Source organism: Choloepus didactylus, chromosome 3 (genome assembly GCF_015220235.1).
Source record: "Choloepus didactylus isolate mChoDid1 chromosome 3, mChoDid1.pri, whole genome shotgun sequence".
NCBI lineage: Eukaryota > Metazoa > Chordata > Mammalia > Pilosa > Megalonychidae > Choloepus > Choloepus didactylus.
Genome location: NC_051309.1, coordinates 184,106,436 through 184,131,063, shown reverse-complemented (window position 1 = coordinate 184,131,063; position 24,628 = coordinate 184,106,436). Strand labels below are relative to the sequence as shown.

Genomic DNA, 24,628 nt, shown 5'->3' with positions numbered 1-24,628 from the left:
AAGATATCATAATAAAATTATGGACCATTAGTGCTCGTGAATATAGATGCAGAAATCCCCAACGAAATACTAGCAAACTGAATCCAACTGCACATTAAAAGAATTATACGCTATAATCAAATAGGATTCATCCCAGGGATGCAAGGTTGGTTCAACTTAAGAAAACAAAGGAAAATAAAAACACATAATCATCTCAATTAATGCAGAAAAGGCATTTGACAGAATACATCATACTTTCTTGATGCAAACACTTAGAAAACTAGGAGTAGGAGGAAGTTTCCTCAACCTAATAAAGGGCATATGTGAAAAACCTACCACTAACATTATACCCCATGGTGAAAGACTGAAAGCTTTCCCTCTAAGATCTGTAACATGACAAGGATGCCCCCTGTCATCACTGTTGTTAAACATTCTACTGGAAGTTCTAGCTGAGCAATTAGGCAAGAAAAAGAAATAAAAGTTATCCAAATGGAAAAGAAGAAATAAAACTTTCACTGTTTGCAGATGACATGATCTTATGTAGAAAATCCTGAAAAATCTGCAGCAAAGCTTCCAGTAATGTGATAGGGTACAAGATCAACATGAAAAAATCAGTAAAGTTTCTATGCACTAGTAATGAATAATAGGATGAAGAAATAAAGAAAAAATTCTATTAATAGTTGCATTTAGTGGGAGAGAAGGGATTTCATGTGCTCAGAATATTATTGAGAATATTCTGAGAATATTCAGAATATTACTAATTAACATTAATTTCCATGTTAACCTAGAACGAGAATTTCTTGGTAATTCATTCTTAATATTTCCAAAACTAAATTCCTTTCATTGTCTTATCCTCCAGTCTGCCTCACTGTAGAGCATCACCATGAACAATGGCTTGATTTCCAGGTTTCTTGTTTGGTTACTAGTATTAGTATCTTCTCACTCTCGCTGTCCTACACAGCTCATATCCAGCCCATGACCAGGTCCTGTATTACTACCTTCTGAATATATGGTATCTTTTTCCTTCTTTCTATTTCTTTTATTTCTGCCCTACCTGAGGTCCTTATTATCTCTTCCTAGTGTTTTCATCTCTGTACCTCTACTCCTGGATTCTTCCAACGCATCTCTTACTTGAGCTGCCAAAGTGATCTTTCTGAAACAAAACTGAACACATTATTCCACTGCTCAAAGCCATTCAGTAGTACTTTATTTCTTAGAGAATAAATTTAAAGCTATTTAGCGTAGCACAAAGCTTCCATCATTTGCCTTTCTTACCTCTCTTGATTTTCCTCTCCCTGTTCCCTCCCTTATCCCTTAAACTTCAGCAATACCAGACTATTTGCAGTTCCCTGAAACTGTCATGTTTCTGCCTTTTGCCTGGAATCCCACCTACCTTATCTTCTTGGAGAGAGTCCATGGTACTTTTCTGTTGCTTTGTTGGCTTTGTGACCATTGCAGAAGATATGGGACAGATTCAAGGGGGAAGAGTAAAAATGTTTTTAGTACCAAAGGACTGGTTTCTCACGGAGTGAAAGTAATGATAATTTCATATAAAAATAATTACTCTTAATATGTATAGTGTGCTATATAGATTACAAAGAGATTTTGGATTTTTTTTGCCTGTATTTTCATGGCAGCTTTATAGTATAGATGTGGTATTATTACCATTTTGTTTATAAAGAAATGAATTATTCTGTTCAGGTATGTTTTGCCCATCTATGTTGTATAAGGCATTATTTGCTGCTAGGGATGCAACAGTAATTCATGACCCCTTCCAAGAACTGACTGGCTGATAGACATTTGGGAGAAGTAGATACAGATGAATACGTATCTGTAATGTGGAATCCATAATAATTATGTATCATTATAAAGTACTAATTGAATAGATTTCTATACAGGCTCTAAGCATGAAAAAAATATCTTATTGTGATATGGGGAATAATACTGCTTTTTTAGTGAACAGACTGCTCTGATTGCATGACTTTGTGAATAGTTTGTCATGCAGAAAGAAAGGAAAATTATTTAAAAAACTGTTCATTCTCTATAAGAGTGGTATAAGAGAGATATCAGATAGCATTCACCAGGAGATAAAGAGATGGAAAGGGGAAAGGGAAGCCACACACATGAAATGGACATGATTATTAGTTATGGTACACACTAAGAATAGAGATGATATTTATGATGGCTAGAAAAGTGGAAGATAAAATTGCAGAGTACTCCTGAAAGTCTAGCCCTAGCTTAAGGAAATTATCCTTTGGTTAATGAGTTAATTAATTAATTGCAGAGGCTTAGGGAGTAGGGGAAGAGAGGAAGAGAAGAGTTTGTTAGACAGCTACAGGGTACTTCAGAATTTGCTTTGAAAACACAATCAGAAATGCATAGAAATAGTCATTCATAGTGATGTGCTAAGGCATTCAATCCTATGTCATGTGTGGGTACACCTCTTAGCCTAGCATTATGGAAAATGGCAAAAGAAAACCTAAGTAAATCCAGCTAAATTAGGAAACCAGATTTTTTAGTAAGAGTGGGAACAAAAAAGGTTTAATTAGGATTTTACCTTGAAAAATGCAATTTAAAATTATTTGGCTTATTCAGAATTTTTGTTATATTGTGATCGTTAATTCTGAAAGTAATTAATTTGGGAAGATTATAATTTTTCTGATAGAATTGTATGAAATATACTACCTGCAATTTATCAGATCCAAAATATGAGTGATTATAAGGTACATTGTTATTTTATGTGTGACTAAAAGAGAAAAAACTTATACTGAATATGAAATTTATCATTCCTATGGGTTTTTAAAATTTTTTTTTCCACTCATGTATATATGCCTGAACAATTTTGCTTATTTTTGAGCTTTATAAAAAGTTTATTGTACTATATATAGATGGGAAGTTTTTTTTTTTTTAATTCAACCTTAATTTCCTGAGATTCATTCATGTAATTGGAATAACTGTATAATATCCCATTGTGTGCACAATTATAAATTTTCCTTGCAGTAGACATTTAGATTAATTCCAGTCCTGCTATGGACATTCTTGTACATATCTCCTGGAACACATGTGCAAGAGTTTTTATGGATTTCATTTTTCTTCTGTTAAATAGATTAACAGAAGAGTTTCTTAATTGTAAACTAAATGAAGAAGCAGTATTATTTCCCTTGAGAAATGCTACTAGCTTATTAATTCATATAAGTCATACCATATTCACTTATACTAATGCAAAAGTGTCTTTTGGTAATATACAGTTAATACTTAAACATATTATTCCGTCATTCGTTCATTCATTTTAGTGTTACACAAACATCGATTGACTGTGATATATTAAGTTCTGTGCTAGCAGGAGAATATAAGACGAACAATAAGGGAGATAGACAATTACACCAACAGTTAAGTAATAACAACTGTGTATTGAAAGATCACTATACCAGACATTATGTTAAGCAATTTATATGTATTATCTCTTCTATGTTTCTCACCACAATCTTATGTAAACTCTACTGAACCTTGATGCAATGGTCATTTTATAGGATATATTGCGGTGTTGTAAAAAATCTAGCTATTAAAAGTAACTCCTGCCCAATTTTGGAACAAGACAGGATAGACTCACTTTCCCCAACTCCTTCCCTCTAAATACAATTAAATATCCTGGAAGTTATTTAACAGACAATGATGACAGAATTCTAAAAACTGGCCAACTAGCTAGGGACCTCAGGACTTCAGGAATGACAACATGGTTCTCTGGGTTTTCTTTTTATCTTCCATATACCCTGGTTGTGGTTGTCAGAGAGCTGCAACTCAGATAGGCATAGCAACCAAACAACCAAATAAAAACAGGAAAAATCTGTTCCGTCTTGCCAAAAGCCTGGGAAAGGAGAAGCCCAACAGATAACTACTGGGAAATCCAACTTCTCCACTTTCCATCTCATTGAAATTTCTAAGGATCCCAGGGTTATGGGGCATGTCAAGATATTCCTTCTAGGTGAAAGATAAGCTGTTGCCCTCCTACAACCAAAAAAAGAGACACAATCGTTAGTGGGCTTCTTTGGATTTGGAGGCAATATATTCCTCATTTGCATGTGCCTGCTTTCCTTTACTGAGTGACCCTGAAAAGCTATTAATTTTGCGTGGAGACCAGAACAAAAAAAGACTCTGCAAGAGGTTTAGGCTCTCATGCCAATGCTCTTCCTCTTTGCACCATATGATCCAGCAGGTCCAGTGGTGCTTGATGTGTCAGTGGCAATTAGAGATGCTATTTGGATCCTTTGGTGGGCCTCTATAGGAGAATCACAGTGCAGATCCATTCCATTGTATTTTGGAGCAGAGCCCTGCCTTCCTCTGCAGATAACTATTCTTCTTTTGAGAAACAATTTTGGACCTGCTATTGGGCCTTAGTAGAGACTGAATGTTTACCATGGCCCACTAAGTTACCATGTGACCTGAGCTACCCAAGAGTCTTCTAGCATAATAATCAAGATATTCAGGAATTAATAGAAGGTCACTCATCATGCCAAAAACAAAGGAAAACCACAATTTGAGAATGTACATTGAGCTGACACCAGTTGCCAAGAAGAAATTAGATGTTGGGATTATCTAACAAGGATTTTAAAGCTGCTTTCCAAAAAATCCTGCCATCAATTACAAATGCATGACAAACAAGGAAATCTCAGCAACAGGAAGTTATAAAAAAGAACCAAATGCAGATTATGGACTGAAAAGTAGAATTCCTAAATTAAACTCATTGGATAGATTCTTGGAACTTGATTGACAGTTCAATTGAATTTATCAGTTGAATTCATCCAATCTGAACAACAGAAAAAAGGGTGAAAAAAATGATGAGAGCTTCTAGGGCCTATGGAAAATAAAAAGGTTTAATATTTTGTATCATTATAAGTTTTAGAGCATAGGCAAATGATGTGGGACTGAAAAAAAAAATGTGAAGAAAAAAATGACTGTAAAATTCCCCAAATTTGCTGTAAGACACAAATCGACAGATTCAAGAAGCTCAGCAAAACCCAAATAGGATAAACTTGAAGAAATCCACACCAAGAAATATAATGAAGTTTCTGAAAATGAAAATCTAATAAAAATATTTAAAACAGCTTCAGGGAAATGATACATTACATATAAAGGAATAGGAAGTACCTGACAGCAGCATTCCTATCTGAAGCAGGAGTCTGGAGGAAGTGGCAAAACATTTTGCAAGTGCTGAAAGAAAAAACTGCCAATACCTAAATCCTATATTTGGCAAAACTATCCTTCAGGAATGAAAGAGAAATAAAGACATTCTTAGACGAAGAAAAAGTATGAGAATTTGTTGGTAACAGAGAAAATAAAATTTCTGGGGAAAAAGAGTGACAGGCATTTCGTAATAATAAAGAATCAGTCACCAAGAAGTTGTTGCAATCCTATAGTGTATGTAGCAAGCAACCAAGCTTCAAAATACATGAAGAGATATCTAAGACAGCTGAAAGGAGATATAAACAAATCCAACAATTATAGTTGAGAATTTCATCATGCCTACTCTCAGCAATTAATAAATACTAGACAAGAAAATCTGGAAAGACGTAGAAGAACTAAGCACCACCATCAACAAACAAAAGTCTAATATAATTTAAAGAACATTCCACCCAATAATAGCAGAATGTACATTTATTTTCAAGTCTCCAGGGAACATTTACCCAAGATAGACCATATGTTGGGTCATAAAACAAAATTTAAAATTTAGAAGAATTGAAACCATACATAGTATGTTCTCTGAAAATATGGAATCAAACTAGAAATCACTAGTAGAAAGACAACAGGAAAGTCTCCAAATGCTTAGAAATTAAACAACACACTTGAGATAACCCATGGATCATAGAGGAAGTCTCAAATAAAATTTTAAGAATACACTAAACTGAGTGAAAATGAAAATGACATATCGGATTTGTGGGATGCAGCCAAAGCAGAGCTATGAGGGAAATTTATAACACTAAATGCTTCTATTGGAGTAGAGGAAAGTTCTCAAATCAATAATCAAAGTTCCCACCTCAAGAAATTAGAAAAAGAAAGGGAAATTAGACCTAAAACAAGCAGAGTGTTACAAATAATTATGGTAAGAGCAGAAGTCAATGAAAATGAAAACTAGAAAAGTTGAGAAAATTAGTGAAACAGAAAGCTGGTTTTTAGGAAAATTAATAAAATTGATAAATCTCCAGCAAGATTGGCAAAGATAAAGAAAGAGAAGTCACAAATCACCAATACCAGAAATGAAACAAAGTATATTACTACAGACCTTGTAGCCATGTTAGTGTAATAATGTTTCCTGTACTAATAATTATGTATTAACAGTTTTACACTCATAATCCCACTTAGAACAAATGGACCAATTCTTTGAAAACCACAAACTACCAAGATTTAGCCAAGATGAAATGGATATCTTGAATAGCCTTATAGCTATTAGAATTTTACCAGACATTCCAAGAATTAGCACCAATTTTATACAGTATTTTTTTCCAGGAAATGGAAAAGGAGAGAGTATTTTCCATCTAATTGTATGAGGCCAGTTATTATCTCGATACGAAAACCACAGAAAGAAAGATAGCACAAAAAAGAAAACTACAGACCAGTATCTCTCATGAACTTAGTTGCAAAAGTCCTGAACAAAATTTTAGCAAATCAAATTCAACCACAGTGAAATGGGATTTTATGCAGGAATACAAGTCTATTTCAGTATTAAATATTTCAGATATGTCGGTATTTCAGTATTTGAAATCAGTGTGATATGCCATATCAACAGGATAAGAAAGATCATATGTTATATTAGTTGATGCAGAATTTGACAAAATTCAACAGCCATTTGTAATAAAATCTGGTACATTAGAAATAGAGAAGCACTTTCTCAAACTCATAATGAGCAGCTACAAAAACTCAATACCTAAAATCATAATTATAAATTGAAGACTTAATACTTTCCCTCTATTATCAAGAAGAAGCAAGAGTATTCCTTATCACAGTCTTGCATATTACATAGTACTGGAAATTCTAACTACTGCGATAAGGAAGAAAAAGAAATAAAAGATATGCATATTTGAAAAGAAGAAATGAAACTTTATTTCCAGTTGAAATGGTTATCTAGAAATTAAGTAATATACAAAAAACCTTCTAGCACTAAAACGTGAATTCAGTATAGTTGCAGGATACAAGATCAACACATATAAATCAATTGCATGTCTATATACTGACAATGAACAAGTAGAAACTGAGTTTTAAAAAAATATTACTTATAATTGCTCCTAAGAAAAAAAATTAAAAAAAAATCTGACAACGCATGTATACTCTTATGTATGATTCAAAAGGTAAAATACAGATGAAAGAAAGCAAAGATGACAAGTTCATGGATTGGGATATTTAAAATATTAAAGATGGCCATTCATCTTAAATTGATCTGGTTTAAAACAATTCCTATCAGAATCTCAGTTAAGTTTTTTATAGACATAGACAAGCTTATTCTAAAATTTATAAGGAAAAGTAAAGGCCTTAGAACATCTAAAACAAATACGAAAACTAAGAAAAAAGTAGGAGTAATGACTCTTCCCAATGTTAAGGCTTACTTCCAGCTACAGTAATCAAGACAGAGTAGTATGAGTGGAGAAATACACACATAAATCAGTGGAACAGTATGTAGAACCCAAAAAGATCCACATGTCTGTCCAACTGGTTTTCGGCAAAGCAAAAGCAACTCAATGGTGGAGGATAGCCTTTTCAATAGATAGTTCTGGAGGATTTGGACAACCATAGGTTTAAAAAAAAAATAACCCAACATCATACTTTATAAAATAATTGACTCAAAATGAATCATGGACTTAAATGTGAAACATAAATGTATAATACTTCTAGAAAACAATTTGAAAAATAAATTCCTTATCCTTAAAAGGAAAAATTGATAAACTGAACTTCATCAAAATTAAAAACTTTTGCTCCATGAGTGATTGAGTTAATAGGAAGAAGATTCAAATCATGGACTTGGAGAAAATATCCAAGAAGACACCTGTCACACACACACACACACACACACACACAAAGAGCCAGTTAGAAAAAAGGCAAAAGACATAACACACATTTCATCCAAGAGGATATACAGATGGCTGGCACATAAAACGATATTCAATCATTAGACATTAGAGAAATGCAAGTAAAGACTTCAATGAGATATCACTACACACCTATCAGAATGGCTAAAATAAAATAGTGATCAAGCCACATGCTGGTGTGGATGTGGAGCAACAGGATTACCCGTACATTTGCTGGTAGGAATACAAAATGGTTTGGCCACTCTGGAAGACTGTTTGCCTGTTCCTTTTAAAACTACAGGAGTACTTACTATAAGACCCAGCTAGTGCATTCTTCGGCAGGTATTCCAGAGAAATGAAAACATATTTTTAGTCAGAAACTTGTACATGAATTTTCATAGCACATGTATTTGTAAAACCTAAAAATTTGAAACTACCCAAATGTCTTTCAGTAGGTGCATGGATGACCAAACTGATATATCCAGCAATAAAAAAGATTGAACTTCTAATGTTTGCAACTGCTTAGATGACCCTCATGGAAATTATGCTGTGTGGAAACAGTTAATCTCAAAAAGACGCATATTGTTTGATTTCATATATATAACATTAATGAATAACAAAGTTATAGAGGTGAAAAACAGGTTAGTGGCTCACAGGCGATAGGATTTTGGGAGAGAGGTGAGTATGACTATGAAATCTTGTGGGGGTACAGTAAGATTCTTGATTTTGGTGTCAGTCACATGAAGCCACAATGTGATAAAGTTGTATAGATACACAGACATGCAAATTTGTGCATTTATAACTGGTTTTTATCAGTGTCAGTTTCCTGGTTTTGATAGCATACTATAATTATGCAAGATGATAAAATTGGGAGAGGCTGAGTGAATGGCATACCTCCTGGTACCTACATTTTTCACCTTTCTGTGACTCATTCTTCACTGAATCTCTAATTCTTTCAAACTAAAAAGCTCTTTATAAGTAACTTCAAAATAACCTATTCCTTACTTGTGTTTTCAGATACCATGAAGGAAAGATATAGCCTATAGCAGTCCTTAAAATACTCAGTTCTTTGCTGCCCGTTCTCCTGTAACTCTGTAGCTATTCACATGTCTTTTCAGAATTTTCCATACATCTCTTTGCCTAGCTCTGCCTATTTCTTACTTTCCTTCAGTTCCCTGACTCTCCGACCTATATTACAAAAGTTCAAATAACCAATAAGGTAATGCCAGGAACCCCTTAAAGAAGAGAAGAAACTGAGTGACAAAGTTTTTTGTCAGGCTGGAAAGGGGAAAGGCTAATACAATAATACTTTTTGTTCTGGTGTACCCACTGAAGTAGGTGGTGTTACCATACCCAGACAGAACACATTTAAGTAACTTTGCTTAAGATCAGCAGTTTTTATGTGGCACTGACAGATACTTGGTCTGAGTTCAGGGTCCAAAGCCCATGTTCTTAGCTTTCACACAGTTCTGCCCTTCCACTATTATAATACACTGTGGTGATTACTGTGGTGAGAGGTACATATAAAGAATAGGACAGTAGGTTGGAGGAGTCTCATTTAACTCTCTGGAAAGCCTTGGGCAAGGCTTTTCAGAGGTAATTTCTTCAAGTTTTGAAAGACGAGTAGAGTTAGCAATTTTAAGAAGATAAATGAGATCGTGGCAAAGTCCACGAATGAGTAGCAAGTAGGATATATGATTTAACAGTGGCAGAGAAGAGGCTAAAAATGACTAACTCAGAAATGGCCTTATCTGCCATTCAGTGGAATTTGTATTAAATTCTGAAGGTAATGGGAACCAATGAAAGATCTATGTGTGGATTGATGTTAAAATTTTAGAAAGGTTACTCTGACCACATTTAAAGAGAAAAGACTGGAGGATGTGAGACTAGAGGTAAGAAGATTTTAGGAAGCTCTTTTGGAAATTCATAAGTCAAAAGAAGAGCTCTTGTGCTAAGGCAGAAACTAAAAGGATAAATTATACAGTTACTGATTTTGCTGGTTTGTATATATTATGTCCCCCAGAAAAAGCCATGTTCTTTGATACATTCTTATGGGGGCAGACATATCAGTGTTGATTAAGTTGGAATGTTTGATTAGATTGTTTCCATGGAGATGCACCCCACCCAACTGTGGATCATAACTCTGACTGGATAATTTCCATGGAGGTGTGGCCCTGCCAATTCGGCATGGGCCTTGATTAGTTTACTAGAGCACTATATAAGCTCAGACAGAAGGAGCAAGCTTGCTACAGCCAAGAGGGGCACTTTGAAGAACGCACAGGAGCTGAGAGAGGAGCTGCAACTTACAGAGACATTTTGGAGATGGCCTTTGAAAGCAGACTTTTGTTCCGGAGAAGCTAAGAGAGGACAAGTGCCCCAAGAGCAACTAAGAGTGACATTCTCGAGGAGCTGCAGCCTAAAGAGGAACAACCTGGGAGAAAGCGCGTTTGAAACCAGAACTCCAGAGCAGACGCCAGCCACGTGCCTTACCAGCTAACAGAGGTTTTCCAGACACCATTGGCCATCCTCCAGTAAAGGTACCTAATTGTTGATGCGTTACCTTGGACACTTTATGGCCTTAAGACTGTAACTGTGTAACCAAATAAACCCCCTTTTATAAAAGCCAATCCATTTCTAGTATTTTGCATAATGGCAGCATTAGCAAATCGGAACACTCATGATAGAATTGGAAATTTGGCAATCATTTGTATATGGCGGGTGAGAGAGAAGAAACAAAGATAATTCCCAGGTTATTGAATTGGGTGGCTGATTGTGATCAATAACTGAGATAGAAATAAGATCATTTAGTAAAAAGAATGATGATGTCAGGTTTATAAATTGTTCAAGGTGTGTTCGTTACATACAAATGGAGTTGTTCAGATGTTAGTTAAATAAACACAGAAGACTATAGCTCAAGAGAAGGCTGCAAGGTTGGTTTAGATTTGGGAATTGGCAGCTTCTGTTAAAGCCTGGGGAATGAGAAGAGAAGGGGGAGGGGGTCACAGAATGAAACTCTGGAGAATATTGTCATTTAGTGACAAGCCAAGGAAGAAAGGAGTCTGTGAAAAAAACTGAAGATTAGAAAAACCAAGTATTATAAATAACTGAAGGAGTAGAGAAGTGGTTTTCTTTTAATGTGTGAATTATACTATACTTATTATATAATGGAATATTGTGAATATTATAGTTACAATGGATAAATATAAAAAGCACACTTTCAGCAAGAGGATATAAGGGCAGTAGATAGGAAATGGGATTGAGAGGATTTTTTAAGTTGGGAGGAACTTGAAGAATGCTTATGTGCTGAAGGAAGAGAAAGATAATTGGACTGATACTTTTACTGAAGGATATTGATAATTTGTAATAAGGAGATAGTTCCATGATTGTGGTAAACTGTGTTCAAAAATGAATCCGTTTATGATTCATTTGCAGTAGAGCAACAACATGTGCCTGAGTGCAAAGAGTTCAATTTATATTTTATAATTATTATACAACACATTGTTCAATTCAGAAGCAGTGAGCACAGATATTTTATTTTGTGTGCATTTAATATGTAGACATGTAGAATGGATTGGTCCTTTATGGAGGAAAAATTTGATATGGAGTTTAGCTAACCTCCAAGGTAGTTTTTAAAACCTTAGTTTACTTAAATGGCTAATAAAAATATAACTGTTGTTTGTTTTGAATAATTATGTTTTGGGTTTAATTACTACATTCTTTTCTCACTGGATGTATTTATTAAACTGATACAGGACAATGCCAGGGTTTGTTATCAGGGTTTATGAGCTAGAAATGATTGGTGTTGCCAAAAGAAATAAAGTGACACCTGGATATTCCTAGATGAAATGATGATGTAGCCATAGTCATTCTTAAACTTAGTACATTAAATGATAAACAGGGAATCCTGCAAAACCTGGCAGCTATGTATGGAGGCAGGTCCAGCTCTTCAAGAGGAGGGAAGCCAAGAAACAAAGAGGAAGAGGTATGCTTCCGCATGTTCGCTTACCTCCGTCACAAAGCCATTTTTGAGTTTGTTGCCTTCTTTTCTTGCATGGTTTAAATTCTTAACAATTATTTGAGGATTTTGTAAATCTTTTAGGTACCTGTTAATATATTTTGACTGACAAACTGTGTCATAATTTTGCTCCATAGTTGTTGTTCTGTATTCTCAGTTGAATTTCTTTTCTTTTGATAAAATTAAAAATTTGTTATTATAATTTACTTCTTTTCAGAAATAAATTGATCTAAATTAAACCCTTGAAGCCTAATATTACATTTCCATTAACCAAATCTGAAAGTTTTATTACTTGTGTTCAGAATAACACTTTTTCTTAAATTGAATTTTTTTAGCAGTATAAATATGGATAGTTTTTCTTTTAAATTAATATGTTAGTTTTTCTTTTTCTCTATGTAGGTTTATCTGGCAAGGCTGAGACAAATAAGACTACAGAATTTCAATGAGCGTCAACAGATTAGAGCCAAACTTCGTGGTGAAAAGGTAGGTTGAAAATAAATTTTCTAAAAAACTAATTGGGTGACATTTTAATAAATTAAGACAAAAAATATTTGCATCACTAACACAAAAATAAAAACTAATGAAGACATTAAAATTGAGAGAACAGAAAACTTTGCGTAGGGTTGAAGTATATCTTGTTTATATTATTTATAAATAAGACCGTTTGTTTTTCTGAAATTCTGGGAGGAAATTATAAGTAGTACTCATGGAGGGATCAAAGTACATTTTATACCATTGTCTTTCTATCTTTGTTCCATTGTCCATAAGGGTTGATAGTTGTGAAGAGTTAAATTGAGGTTGTGGGAGAAAATTAACAACATTAAATGATGGCCCATTTTACATTTTCAGATATCTCTTTATTTATATTATTCCCTGCAGACCTCTGCACTGAATTTGAGGGTTCTATCCTAAATGTGTTGCTTATCTACTTATTTTGTATAGAATGAAGCTGATAGTTTTGAAGGACAAGAAGGAAGTGAAGAGGCTGACATGAGACGCAAAAAAATAGAAGCACTTAAGGTATAGAATTGAAACATTCAGCTTTTCTTAGACAAAACTGAAACCTGAGATACAGATTTGTGTTCTTATCCTTGCATGGTTACATTACTTTATTTCCTTGTCTTAATTTTTCTTTCCCCTCTATCCCTCACTGTGGTTTCTGAAAAATAGCCTGTTTCACTTTATGTATTATTTATTATTACTATTATTATACATTGTATATTATTTACTTATTTGTTTAGGAAGAGAAATTAGATGAAACCACAGCATTTATGAAACTCTCATAGATGAAACTCTCATACAGATAACCTGAAAAAGAGAAAAAATTAAATGAAAAATATACAATTGTCCATTTCTATGAAAGTAAAAGAAATGAAGTCCATGTATAATAATCATTTTAAATTTTAAATTTTTATTTCCATTAGAATGTACCTACATTTATTTATTTAGATTTTTCTGAAGGTTTGTTGTTTTTTAATTATTAGACTGTTTTTTAGATCAGAGCAGATTAATGTGGTACATTTGTTACAATTGAACCAATATTGGTATAATATTATTACCTGAAGTCCATAGTTCATATTAGGGTTCTGATGTATATTGTTTGTGTTGTAAGTTCTTCAGGCTTTGACAAATGCCCTGCATTTATTTTCATTCAACAAATATTTATTGAGCACCTTCTGAGAGCCAAGTCCTATATTCTTTATCCTGGGAATGTAGAGTGAGCTCACGTTCTTATTCTGGAAACACACACACACACACACACACACACACACACACACACACACACTCTCACTCTTCTTTTTTGGTTAATAAGTAAATATTATCTTTATAGATAGAAAGAAACTCTATAGTGTTCTCTCTGATAAGTAATTTTGTTGGTGTTTTTTTTTCAGGCCCAAGCAAATGCGCGTGCTGCTGTACTAAAAGAACAACTAGAGCGAAAGAGAAAGGAAGCATATGAGAGAGAAAAGAAAGTGTGGGAAGAGCATGTAAGATATAGTTCATATAGTTAATTCTGGTCATACTAATGTTCTTATATCTCTTACTGGATAATTAATCAGCATTATAATTTTGTAATTTTTTTCTGTTCTTTTGTTCTTTCTCCATATCTCTTTCTTTCATATTTAAGGATGATCTCTATGGAAGTTATTTTGGGATTTTGTTTGAGGGAAGAACCTAATTTTATCTGTCTGTCTATCTGTCCATCTATCAGTTTATTTACTTATTTATTCATATGTTTATTTTATTTATTGCCAAGTAGCTGATCTCAGTTCCAGCATCATGTAATGAATACACCTTCCTTCCTCCACTGATTTATAATACTACTTTTGGGATTTATTGACTTCTTATATATACTACAGAATGAATCTATAGCATATATGCATCAGGCTGTATTTCTTCTGGGCATTCTATTCTGCTAGCACCACATCATATTAGTAATTGTGGACTTGGAATATGTTTTAATTTCTGATAGCTTTCTTTCCTCATTTCTTTACTCTTCTTTTTACATTTGTTTTCTGTAGTTTTTTTGCTTTCTTTTTTCTTTACCAGATAAATTTTGGGATAACTTTTGTTCTGTGTTTTTAAAATATCCTGATGGAATTTTTTTTTTTTTTCATTAATTCATTCATTCATTTTTTTTCTTTTTTTTTCTACAAAACAAATCGTACTTTCGATTGTTTACAGTACCATTTCATAGTGGTACATTCATCACCCAAATCAATCCCTGACACCTTCATTAGCACACACACAAAAATAACAAGAATAATAATTAGAGTGAAAAAGAGCAATTGAAGTAAAAAAGAACACTGGGTACCTTTGTCTGTTTGTTTCCTTCCCCTATTTTTCTACTCATCCATCCATAAACTAGACAAAGTGGAGTGTGGTCCTTATGGCTTTCCCAATCCCATTGTCACCCCTCATAAGCTACATTTTTATACAACTGTCTTCGAGATTCATGGGTTCTGGGTTGTAGTTTGATAGTTTCAGGTATCCACCACCAGCTACCCCAATTCTTTAGAACCTAAAAAGGGTTGTCTAAAGTGTGCATAAGAGTGCCCACCAGAGTGACCTCTCGGCTCCTTTTGGATTCTCTCTGCCACTGAAGCTTATTTCATTTCCTTTCACATCCCCCTTTTGGTCAAGAAGATGTTCTCCGTCCCACGATGCCAGGTCTACATTCCTCCCCGGGAGTCATATTCCACGTTGCCAGGGAGATTCACTCCCCTGGGTGTCTGATCCCACGTCGGGGGGAGGGCAGTGATTTCACCTTTCAAGTTGGCTTAGCTAGAGAGACAAGGCCACATCTGAGCAACAAAGAGGCATTCGGGAGGAGGCTCTTAGGCACAACCATAGGGAGGCCTAGCCTCTCCTTTGCAGCAACCGTCTTCCCAAGGGCAAAACTTGTGGTAGAGGGCTCAACCCATCATACCACCAGTCCCCGATGTCTGTGGTCATGTTAGCAACCATCGAGGTGGGGTAGGCGAATACCCCTGCATTCTCCACAGGCTCCTCAAGGGGGTACTACATCTTTTTTTTTTTCCTTGTTTTTCTTTTCTTTTTTTTTTTTTTTTAACTTTCCCTTCTTTTTTAAATCAACTGTATGAAAGAAAAGTTAAAAAGAAAACAAACATACAATAAAAGAACATTTCAAAGAGACCATAACAAGGGAGTAAGAAAAAGACAACTAACCTAAGATAACTGCTTAACTTCCAACCTGTTCCTACTTTACCCCAAGAAAATTACCTAATATAGCAACATTTCTGTGAACTTGCTCCTACTATATCCATCAGAAATTAACAGACCATAGTCATTCCTGGGCATCCCCAGAACGTTAAATAGCTTATCTGTTCTTCTTGGATTATTGTTCCCCTTCCTTAATTGCTCTCTATTACTAGTTCCCCTACATTCTACATTATAAGCCATTTGTTTTACATTTTTCAAAGTTCACATTAGTGGTAGCATATAATATTTCTCTTTTTGTGCCTGGCTTATTTCGCTCAGCATTATGTCTTCAAGGTTCATCCATGTTGTCATATGTTTCACGAGATCGTTCCTTCTTACTGCCGCGTAGTATTCCATCGTGTGTATATACCACATTTTATTTATCCACTCATCTGTTGAAGGACATTTGGGTTGTTTCCATCTCTTGGCAATTGTGAATAATGCTGCTATGAACATTGGCGTGCAGATATCTGTTCGTGTCACTGCTTTCCGATCTTCCGGGTATATACCGAGAAGTGCAATCACTGGATCAAATGGTAACTCTGTATCTAGTTTTCTAAGGAACTGCCAGACTGACTTCCAGAGTGGCTGAACCATTATACAGTCCCACCAACAGTGAATAAGAGTTCCAATTTCTCCACATCCCCTCCAGCATTTGTAGTTTCCTGTTTGTTTAATGGCAGCCATTCTAACCGGTGTTAGATGGTATCTCACTGTGGTCTTAATTTGCATCTCTATAATAGCTAGTGAAGCTGAACATTTTTTCATGTGTTTCTTGGCCATTTGTATTTCCTCTTCAGAGAACTGTCTTTTCATATCTTTTGCCCATTTTATAATTGGGCCGACTGTACTATTGTCATTGAGTTGTAGGATTTCTTTATATATGCAAGATATCAGTCTTTTGTCAGATACATGGTTTCCAAAAATTTTTTCCCATTGAGTTGGCTGTCTCTTTACCTTTTTGAGAAATTCCTTTGAGGTGCAGAAACTTCTAAGCTTGAGGAGTTCCCATTTATCTATTTTCTCTTTTGTTGCTTGTGCTTTGGGTGTAAAGTCTAGGAAGTGGCCGCCTAATACAAGGTCTTGAAGATGTTTTCCTACATTATCTTCTAGGAGTTTTATGGTACTTTCTTTTATATTGAGATCTTTGGTCCATTTTGAGTTAATTTTTGTGTAGGGGGTGAGGTAGGGGTCCTCTTTCATTCTTTTGGATATGGATATCCAACTCTCCCAGCCCCATTTGTTGAAAAGACCATTATGACTCGGTTCAGTGACTTTGGGGGCCTTATCAAATATCAGTCGGCCATAGATCTGGGGGTCTATCTCCGAATTCTCAATTCGATTCCATTGATCTATATGTCTATCTTTGTGCCAGTACCATGCTGTTTTGGCAACTGTGGCTTTATAATAAGCTTCAAAGTCAGGGAGTGTAAGTCCTCCCACTTCGCTTTTCTTTTTTAGTGTCTTTAGCAATTCGAGGCATCTTCCCTTTCCAAATAAATTTGATAAGTAGCTTTTCCAAGTCTGCAAAGTAGGTTGTTGGAATTTTGATTGGGATTGCATTGAATCTGTAGATGAGTTTGGGTAGAATTGACATCTTAATGACATTTAGTCTTCCTATCCATGAACATGGAATATTTTTCCATCTTTTAAGGTCCCCTTCTATTTCTTTTAGTAGAGTTATGTAGTTTTCTTTGTATAAGTCTTTTACATCTTTGGTTAAGTTTATTCCTAGGTACTTGATTTTTTTAGTTGCTATTGAAAATGGTATCTTTTTCTTGAGTGTCTCTTCAGTTTGTTCATTTCTAGCATATAGAAACATTACTGACTTATGTGCATTAACCTTGTATCCCGCTACTTAGCTAAATTTGTTTATTAGCTCTAGTAGCTGTATCGTCGATTTCTCGGGGTTTTCTAGATATAAGATCATATCATCTGCAAACAATGACAGTTTTACTTCTTCTTTTCCAATTTGGATGCCTTTTATTTCTTTGTCTTGCCGGATTGCCCTGGCTAACACTTCCAGCACAATGTTGAATAACAGTGGTGACAGTGGGCATCCTTGTCTTGTTCCTGATCTTAGAGGGAAGGCTTTCAGTCTCTCACCATTGAGTACTGTGCTGGCTGTGGGTTTTTCATATATGCTCTTTATCATGTTGAGGAAGTTTCCTTCAATTCCTACCTTTTGAAGTGTTTTTATCAAAAAGGGATGTTGAATTTTGTCAAATGCTTTTTCAGCATCTATTGAGATGATCAATTGATTTTTCCCTTTTGACTTGTTAATGTGTTGTAATACATTGATTGATTTTCTTATGTTGAACCATCCTTGCATGCCTGGAATAAACCCCACTTGGTGATGGTGTATGATTTTTTTAATATGTCTTTGGATTCGATTTGCAAGTATTTGGTTGAGGATTTTTGCAACTGTATTCATTAGGGAGATTGGCCGGTAGTTTTCCTTTTTTGTAGCATCTTTGCCTGGTTGTGATATTAGATTGATGTTAGCTTCATAAAATGAGTTAGGTAGTGTTCCATTTTCTTCAATGTTTTGAAAGAGTTTGAGTAAGATTGGTGTCAGTTCTTTCTGGAAAGTTTGGTAGAATTCCCCTGTGAAGCCATCTGGCCCTGGGCATTTATTTGTGGGAAGATTTTTGATGACTGATTGGATCTCTTTGCTTGTGATGGGTTGGTTGAGGTCTTCTATTTCTTCTCTGGTCAGTCTAGGTTGTTCATATGTTTCCAGGAAATTGTCCATTTCCTCTACATTATCCAGTTTGTTGCCATACAGTTGTTCATAGTATCCTCTTATAATTTTTCTAATTTCTTCAGGATCTGCAGTTATGTCACCTTTTTCATTCATTATTTTGTTTATATGGGTCTTCTGTCTTTTTGATTTTGTCAGTCTAGCTAGGGGCTTGTCAATCTTGTTGATCTTCTCAAAGAACCAACTTTGGTGATATTTATCCTCTCTATTGTTTTTTTGTTCTCTATGTCATTTATTTCTGCTTTAATCCTTGTTATTTCTTTTCTTCTACTTGGTTTAGGATTGGTTTGCTGTTCATTTTCTAGCTTCTTCAGTTGATCCATTAGTTCTTTGATTTTGGCTCTTTCTTCCTTTTTAATATATGCGTTTAGTGCTATAAATTTCCCCCTTAGCACTGCTTTTGCTGCATCCCATAGGTTTTGGTATGTTGTGTTCTCATTTTCATTCGTCTCTATATATTTAGCAATTTCTCTTGCTATTTCTTCTTTAACCCACTGATTGTTTAGGAGTGTGTTGTTTAACCTCCAGGTATTTGTGAATTTTCTAAGTCTCTGATGGTTATTGACTTGTAATTGTATTCCATTGTGGTCAGAGAATGTGCTTTGAATAATTTCAATCTTTTTAAATTTATTGAGGCTTGTTTTATGTCCCAGCATATGATCTATTCTGGAGAAAGTTCCATGAGCACTAGAAAAGTATGTGTATCCTGGTGATTTGCAATGTAATGTCCTGTATATGTCTGTTAAATCTAATTCATTTATCAGATTGTTTACGTTTTCCATTTCCTTATTGGTGTTCTGTCTGGTTGATCTATCTATAGGAGAGAGTGATGTGTTGAAGTCTCCCACAATTATTGTAGAAACATCAATTGCTTACTTTAGTTTTGCCAGTGTTTCTCTCATTTATTTTGTGGCACCTTGATTGGGTGCATAGACATTTATGATTGTTATTTCTTCTTGCTGAATTGCCCCTTTTATTAGTATGTAGTGGCCTTCTTTGTCTCTCAAAACATCCCTGCATTTGAAGTCTATTTTATCTGAGATTAATACTGCTACACCTGCTTTCTTTTCGCTGTAGCTTGCATGAAATATTTTTTTCCAGCCTTTCACTTTCAGTTTCTTTGTGTCCCTGTGTCTAAGATGAGTCTCTTGTATGCAACATATTGATGGTTCATTTTTTTTGATCCATTCTGCGAATCTATATCTTTTAATTGGGGAGTTTAATCCATTTACATTCAACGTTATAACCGTGAAGGCATTTCTTGAATCAGCCATCTTATCCTTTGGTTTATGTTTGTCATATTTTTCCCCTCTGTCTATTAATATCCTTTATTGTACCCATACCGAATCTCTTTAGTACTGAACCTTTCTCCAAGTCTCTCTGTCCTTTCTTTGTTTCTCTGTCTGTAGGGCTCCCTTTAGTATCTCCAGTAGGGCAGGTCTCTTGTTAGCAAATTCTCAAAGCATTTGTTTGTCTGTGAAAAATTTAAGCTCTCCCTCAAATTTGAAGGAGAGCTTTGCTGGATAAAGTATTCTTGGCTGGAAATTTTTCTCACTCAGAATTTTAAATATATCGTGCCACTGCCTTCTTGCCTCCATGGTGGCTGCTGAGTAGTCACTACTTAGTCTTATGCTGTTTCCTTTGTATGTGGTGAATTGCTTTTCTCTTGCTGCTTTCAGAACTTGCTCCTTCTCTTCTGTGTTTGATAGTGTGATCAGTATATGTCTCGGAGTGGGTTTATTTGGATTTATTCTATTTGGGGTTCGCTGAGCATTTATGATTTGTGTATTTATGTTATTTAGAAGATTTGGGAAGTTTTCCCCAACAATTTCTTTGAATACTCTTCCTAGACCTTTACCCTTTTCTTCCCCTTCTGGGACACCAATGAGTCTTATATTTGGACGTTTCATATTATCTATCATATCCCTGAGGTCTATTTCGATTTTTTCAATTTTTTTCCCCATTCTTTCTTTTATGCTTTCATTTTCCATTCTGTCATCTTCGAGGTCACTGATTCGTTGTTCAACTTCCTCTAGTCTTGTACTATGAGTGTCCAGAATCTTTTTAATTTGGTCAACAGTTTCTTTAATTTCCATAAGATCATCCATTTTTTTATTTAGTCTTGCAATGTCTTCTTTATGCTCTTCTAGGGTCTTTTTGATTTCCTTTGTCTCCCGTACTATGGTCTCATTGTTCATCTTTAGTTCTTTGAGTAGCTGCTCTAGGTGCTGTGTCTCTTCTGAACTTTTGATTTGGCTGCTTGGGCTTGGGTTATCCATATCGTCTGGTTTTTTCATATGCTTTATAATTTTCTGTTGTTTTTGGCCTCGTGGCATTTGCTGAAGTTGATAGGGTTCTTTTAGGATTTGTAGACCAATTGAAGTCCTTATCTCTAATTTATCAGATCTACAGCTTCGTGGAGTACACTTTCTCTAACTAACCAGCAGGTGGCGTCCACGAGCCACCTGTTCTCCACAAGCCAGTTCTCCCCTGCTTAGCCTTTTTGGTGAGTGGGGGAGTGAGTCTTTTGGGGTCCAATTGGTGTACCAAGCTTGCGTGTGTAGTTGGTGTTGCCTGCCCTGTATATGGGGCGTGTTTCTGGGCAGTCAGGGAGAGGGGGGGTGGCTCTAACAATCAAATCTCCCTGGTGATCCTAGAGTTTTAAAGCTGCTGCAATAGTCTAATCTTTCAGTTCAGTCCTGCCACAGTTTGTCTCTGCCACTGACCCAGAAGTCCTTGGTATTGGCGTATGGCTCCTGAGACTTGCAAGTGGGCCCCTCTTCCAGGCCGTGCACCCCGGGTCCTCTGTTGAGGGATGACTGTGCTATGTCACAGGTGAGTGCCGTCCCCCCAGGGCAGTTCTGGGCTGCTGGGCTGTGTAGGGAGGCTCCCAGTCTGCTGAAATGATGGCTGAATGGGGCTTTGTTAATTCACACTGCTCTACCTTCCCATCTATGGGACAATCAGCTGAGGTTTCAGGGAAGGCTAATGTCCACGCCCAGTTTTGTGGTGTGTGCCTGTTATTTGAAGCACTTCCGTCACAGTGGGTTGTCTGGGGCAGTTCTGGGCTATGGGGCTGGCAATGGGCAGGAGTGTTTCCTGTCCACCAGGATGATGGCTGTGAGCGGACACCCCCCTTTTCTTGGGAAGTTGTGGTGTTTAGTGAATTTTCTCAGCCACTGGATTATTGCGTTTTGTCTCAGAGCTCTCCTAGTTCTGCTCTTGACTTGACTTGCCCAAATTGCAAGTCTTTGAAGTGTTCTGTATTGGGCTTCTTAGAGTAATTGTTTTAGAAAAAGAAAAAAGGATCAAAAAAAAAAAAAAAAAAGGGCCCTCCTCAGAGATCTAATGGGTTATTGAAATGCTAAGAAACAAAGCAACCAGGGCCATTAAGGAAAGGTCCACAGGGCAGAGAGATCAGCTTTTCTTCGGGATTTGCATATGCGCCTCAGGGCCCTTCCCCTTTCTATGTTCACCAGAACTCCAAAAATCCTCCGCTTTTATTTTGGAGTTTTTCGTGTTGTTTTTTTTCTCTATGCCCGTCTCCTCTCTGCTGGGCTGGCTGCTCTCAGATTCTCTGGTGTCTGGTCTCAGTCTATCTATGGTTGGAGTTTGGATCAGTAGAATGAGATTCCGATAAGGGCTGCCACTGCAGTTCTGCCTTCTCCTTCCCGGATCTGACAGCCCCTCCTCCCACGGGACTGAGCCTGGCAGGGAGGGGTGCAGGTCCCCTGGCCACAAATACTTACAGATTTCGCTGATCTCAGCAGTTCCACGTTTTCATGAGTGTTGTATGGAGTATGCCCAAAGTCAGATTGCTCTGTGGTGTCCAGTCCACGCAGTTCCTGTCTTTCTCCCTACTTCCCTGGAGGAGTAAGTAAAACATACAGCTCACCAGTCTGCCATCTTGCCCCGCCTCCTGCCATCTTGCGACCTGATGGAATTTTGATCAGTATGAAATTAAGTCTGTAATTTAGTTTAAAAGGAACTGAAAAGTTTATTATAGTCTTCATCCAGGAACATGTTAAATTTCTGCACTTACTGTTTCTTGTACTGTTGCTTACAGGGCGACGCTGAAATGAGACACAGACACAAAGTTAAGATTTAAGGGACCAGGGGACCCACAGCATCGTGTGCCAAGTGGGTACTGATGCACCTGTGCTCCAGTTATTCATTCATTTGTTACACAAAGCTAAACTACACTACATGATCAAAAGCATTCAGGGTCTCTCAGATATTAAACTTTACATCCTGCTGTGGATAAGAAGGAACAATCTGGGGTCAATGGTTAACGCTGCTGTCATAGTCACAAGACACACATCTTTACAGAGCGTGCCTACAATGGCTTTCCATGTAGGCTTGTGACCCAGCGTTCCAGGTCAGCGCCCCGGACATGGTCTAAGGGACATGAAAAGCTTGGTTCCCCACATTGTACATCTCTTATACAATTTTGATAATTTTATGCATAGCTGTTAAATTTCCTGTCATGGTTGATTCTAGATGGTTCACAAATCCTTTTCTGTTTTTAAAGGAATTGCATTTTCTAATAGGGTATTTGCTGGTATTTGGGGAAATTGTTGCGTTTTCCTTGTCTCTTATCCACTGAGTTTTCCTATTTTACCAATTTTCAATTACTTCCCTGGATTTTTAAGCATGTGAAAGTATCATTGGCAGCTAGTCATGATAATCATAATACTGAACCTTTCTCCAAGTCTCTCTGTGCTTTCTTTGTTTCTCTGTCTGTAGGGCTCCCTTTAGTTATCTCCAGTAGGGCAGGTCTCTTGTTAGCAAATTCTCTCAGCATTTGTTTGTCTGTGAAAAATTTAAGCTCTCCCTCAAATTTGAAGGAGAGCTTTGCTGGATAAAGTATTCTTCGTTGGAAATTTTTCTTACTCAGAATTTTAAATATATCATGCCACTGCCTTCTTGCCTCCATGGTGGCTGCTGAGTAGTCACTGCTTAGTCTTATGCTGTTTCCTTTGTATGTGGTGAATTGCTTTTCTCTTGCTGCTTTCAGAACTTGCTCCTTCTCTTCCGTGTTTGACAGTGTGATCAGAATATGTTTCGGAGTGGGTTTATTTGGATTTATTCTATTTCGAGTTCGCTGGGCATTTATGATTTGTGTATTTATGTTGTTTAGAAGATTTTGAAAGTTTTCCCCAACATTTGCTTTGAATACTCTTCCTAGACCTTTACCCTTTTCTTCCCCTTCTGGAACACCAATGAGTCTTATATTCGGACGTTTTATATTATCTATCATATCCCTGAGGTCCGTTTCGATTTTTTCAATTTTTTTCCCCATTCTTTCTTTTATGCTTTCATTTTCCATTCTGTCATCTTCCAGGTCACTGATTCATTGTTCAACTTCCTCTAGTCTTGTACTATGAGTGTCCAGAATCTTTTTAATTTGGTCAACAGTTTCTTTAATTTCCATAAGATCATCTATTTTTTTATTTAGTCTTGCAATGACTTCTTTATGCTCTTCTACGGTCTTCTTGATATCCTTTGTATCCCGTACTATGGTCTCATTGTTCATCTTTAGTTCTTTGAGTAGCTGCTCTAGGTGCTGTGTCTCTTCTGATCTTTTGATTTGGGTGCTTGGGCTTGGGTTATCCATATCGTCTGGTTTTTTCATATGCGTTATAATTTTCTGTTGTTTTTGGCCTCATGACATTTGCTGAAGTTGATAGGGTTCTTTTAGGATTTGTAGACCAATTGAAGTCCTTATCTCTAATTTATCAGATCTACAGCTTCGTGGAGTACACTTTCTCTAACTAACCAGCAGGTGGCGTCCACGAGCCACCTGTTCTCCACAAGCCAGTTCTCCCCTGCTTTGCCTTTGTGGTGAGTGGGGGAGTGAGTTTTGTGGGGTCCAATTGGTGTACCAAGCTTGTGTGTGTAGTTGGTGTTGCCCGCCCTGTATATGGGGTGTGTTTCTGGGCAGTCAGGGAGGGGAGGTGGCTCTAACAATGAAATCTCTCTGGTGATCCTGGAGTTTTAAAGCTGCTGCAATGGTCTAATCCTTCTGTTCAGTCCTGCCACAGTTTGTCTCTGCCACTGACCCTCAAATCCTTGGTATTGGCGTATGGCTCC

The 24,628-nt window shown here is 36.3% G+C and overlaps 1 protein-coding gene across 16 annotated transcripts in view; it reads left to right on the top strand.

The window, feature by feature from the left end:
- NEK1 (NIMA related kinase 1) overlaps window positions 1–24,628 on the top strand; it is a 351,041-nt gene that overhangs the window by 200,273 nt on the left and 126,140 nt on the right. For 10 of the 16 annotated variants that reach the window (XM_037830993.1, XM_037830995.1, XM_037830988.1 and 7 more), the window contains 4 exons: window positions 11,932–12,015; window positions 12,448–12,531; window positions 12,991–13,068; window positions 13,941–14,036. In XM_037830993.1, the coding sequence (XP_037686921.1) occupies window positions 11,932–12,015; window positions 12,448–12,531; window positions 12,991–13,068; window positions 13,941–14,036 (342 nt within the window). Of the gene's footprint in view, window positions 1–8,488; window positions 10,124–11,931; window positions 12,016–12,447; window positions 12,532–12,990; window positions 13,069–13,940; window positions 14,037–24,628 lie in introns of those variants that run through there. The other 6 variants (XM_037830992.1, XM_037831001.1, XM_037830989.1 and 3 more) reach the window with 4 other exon arrangements.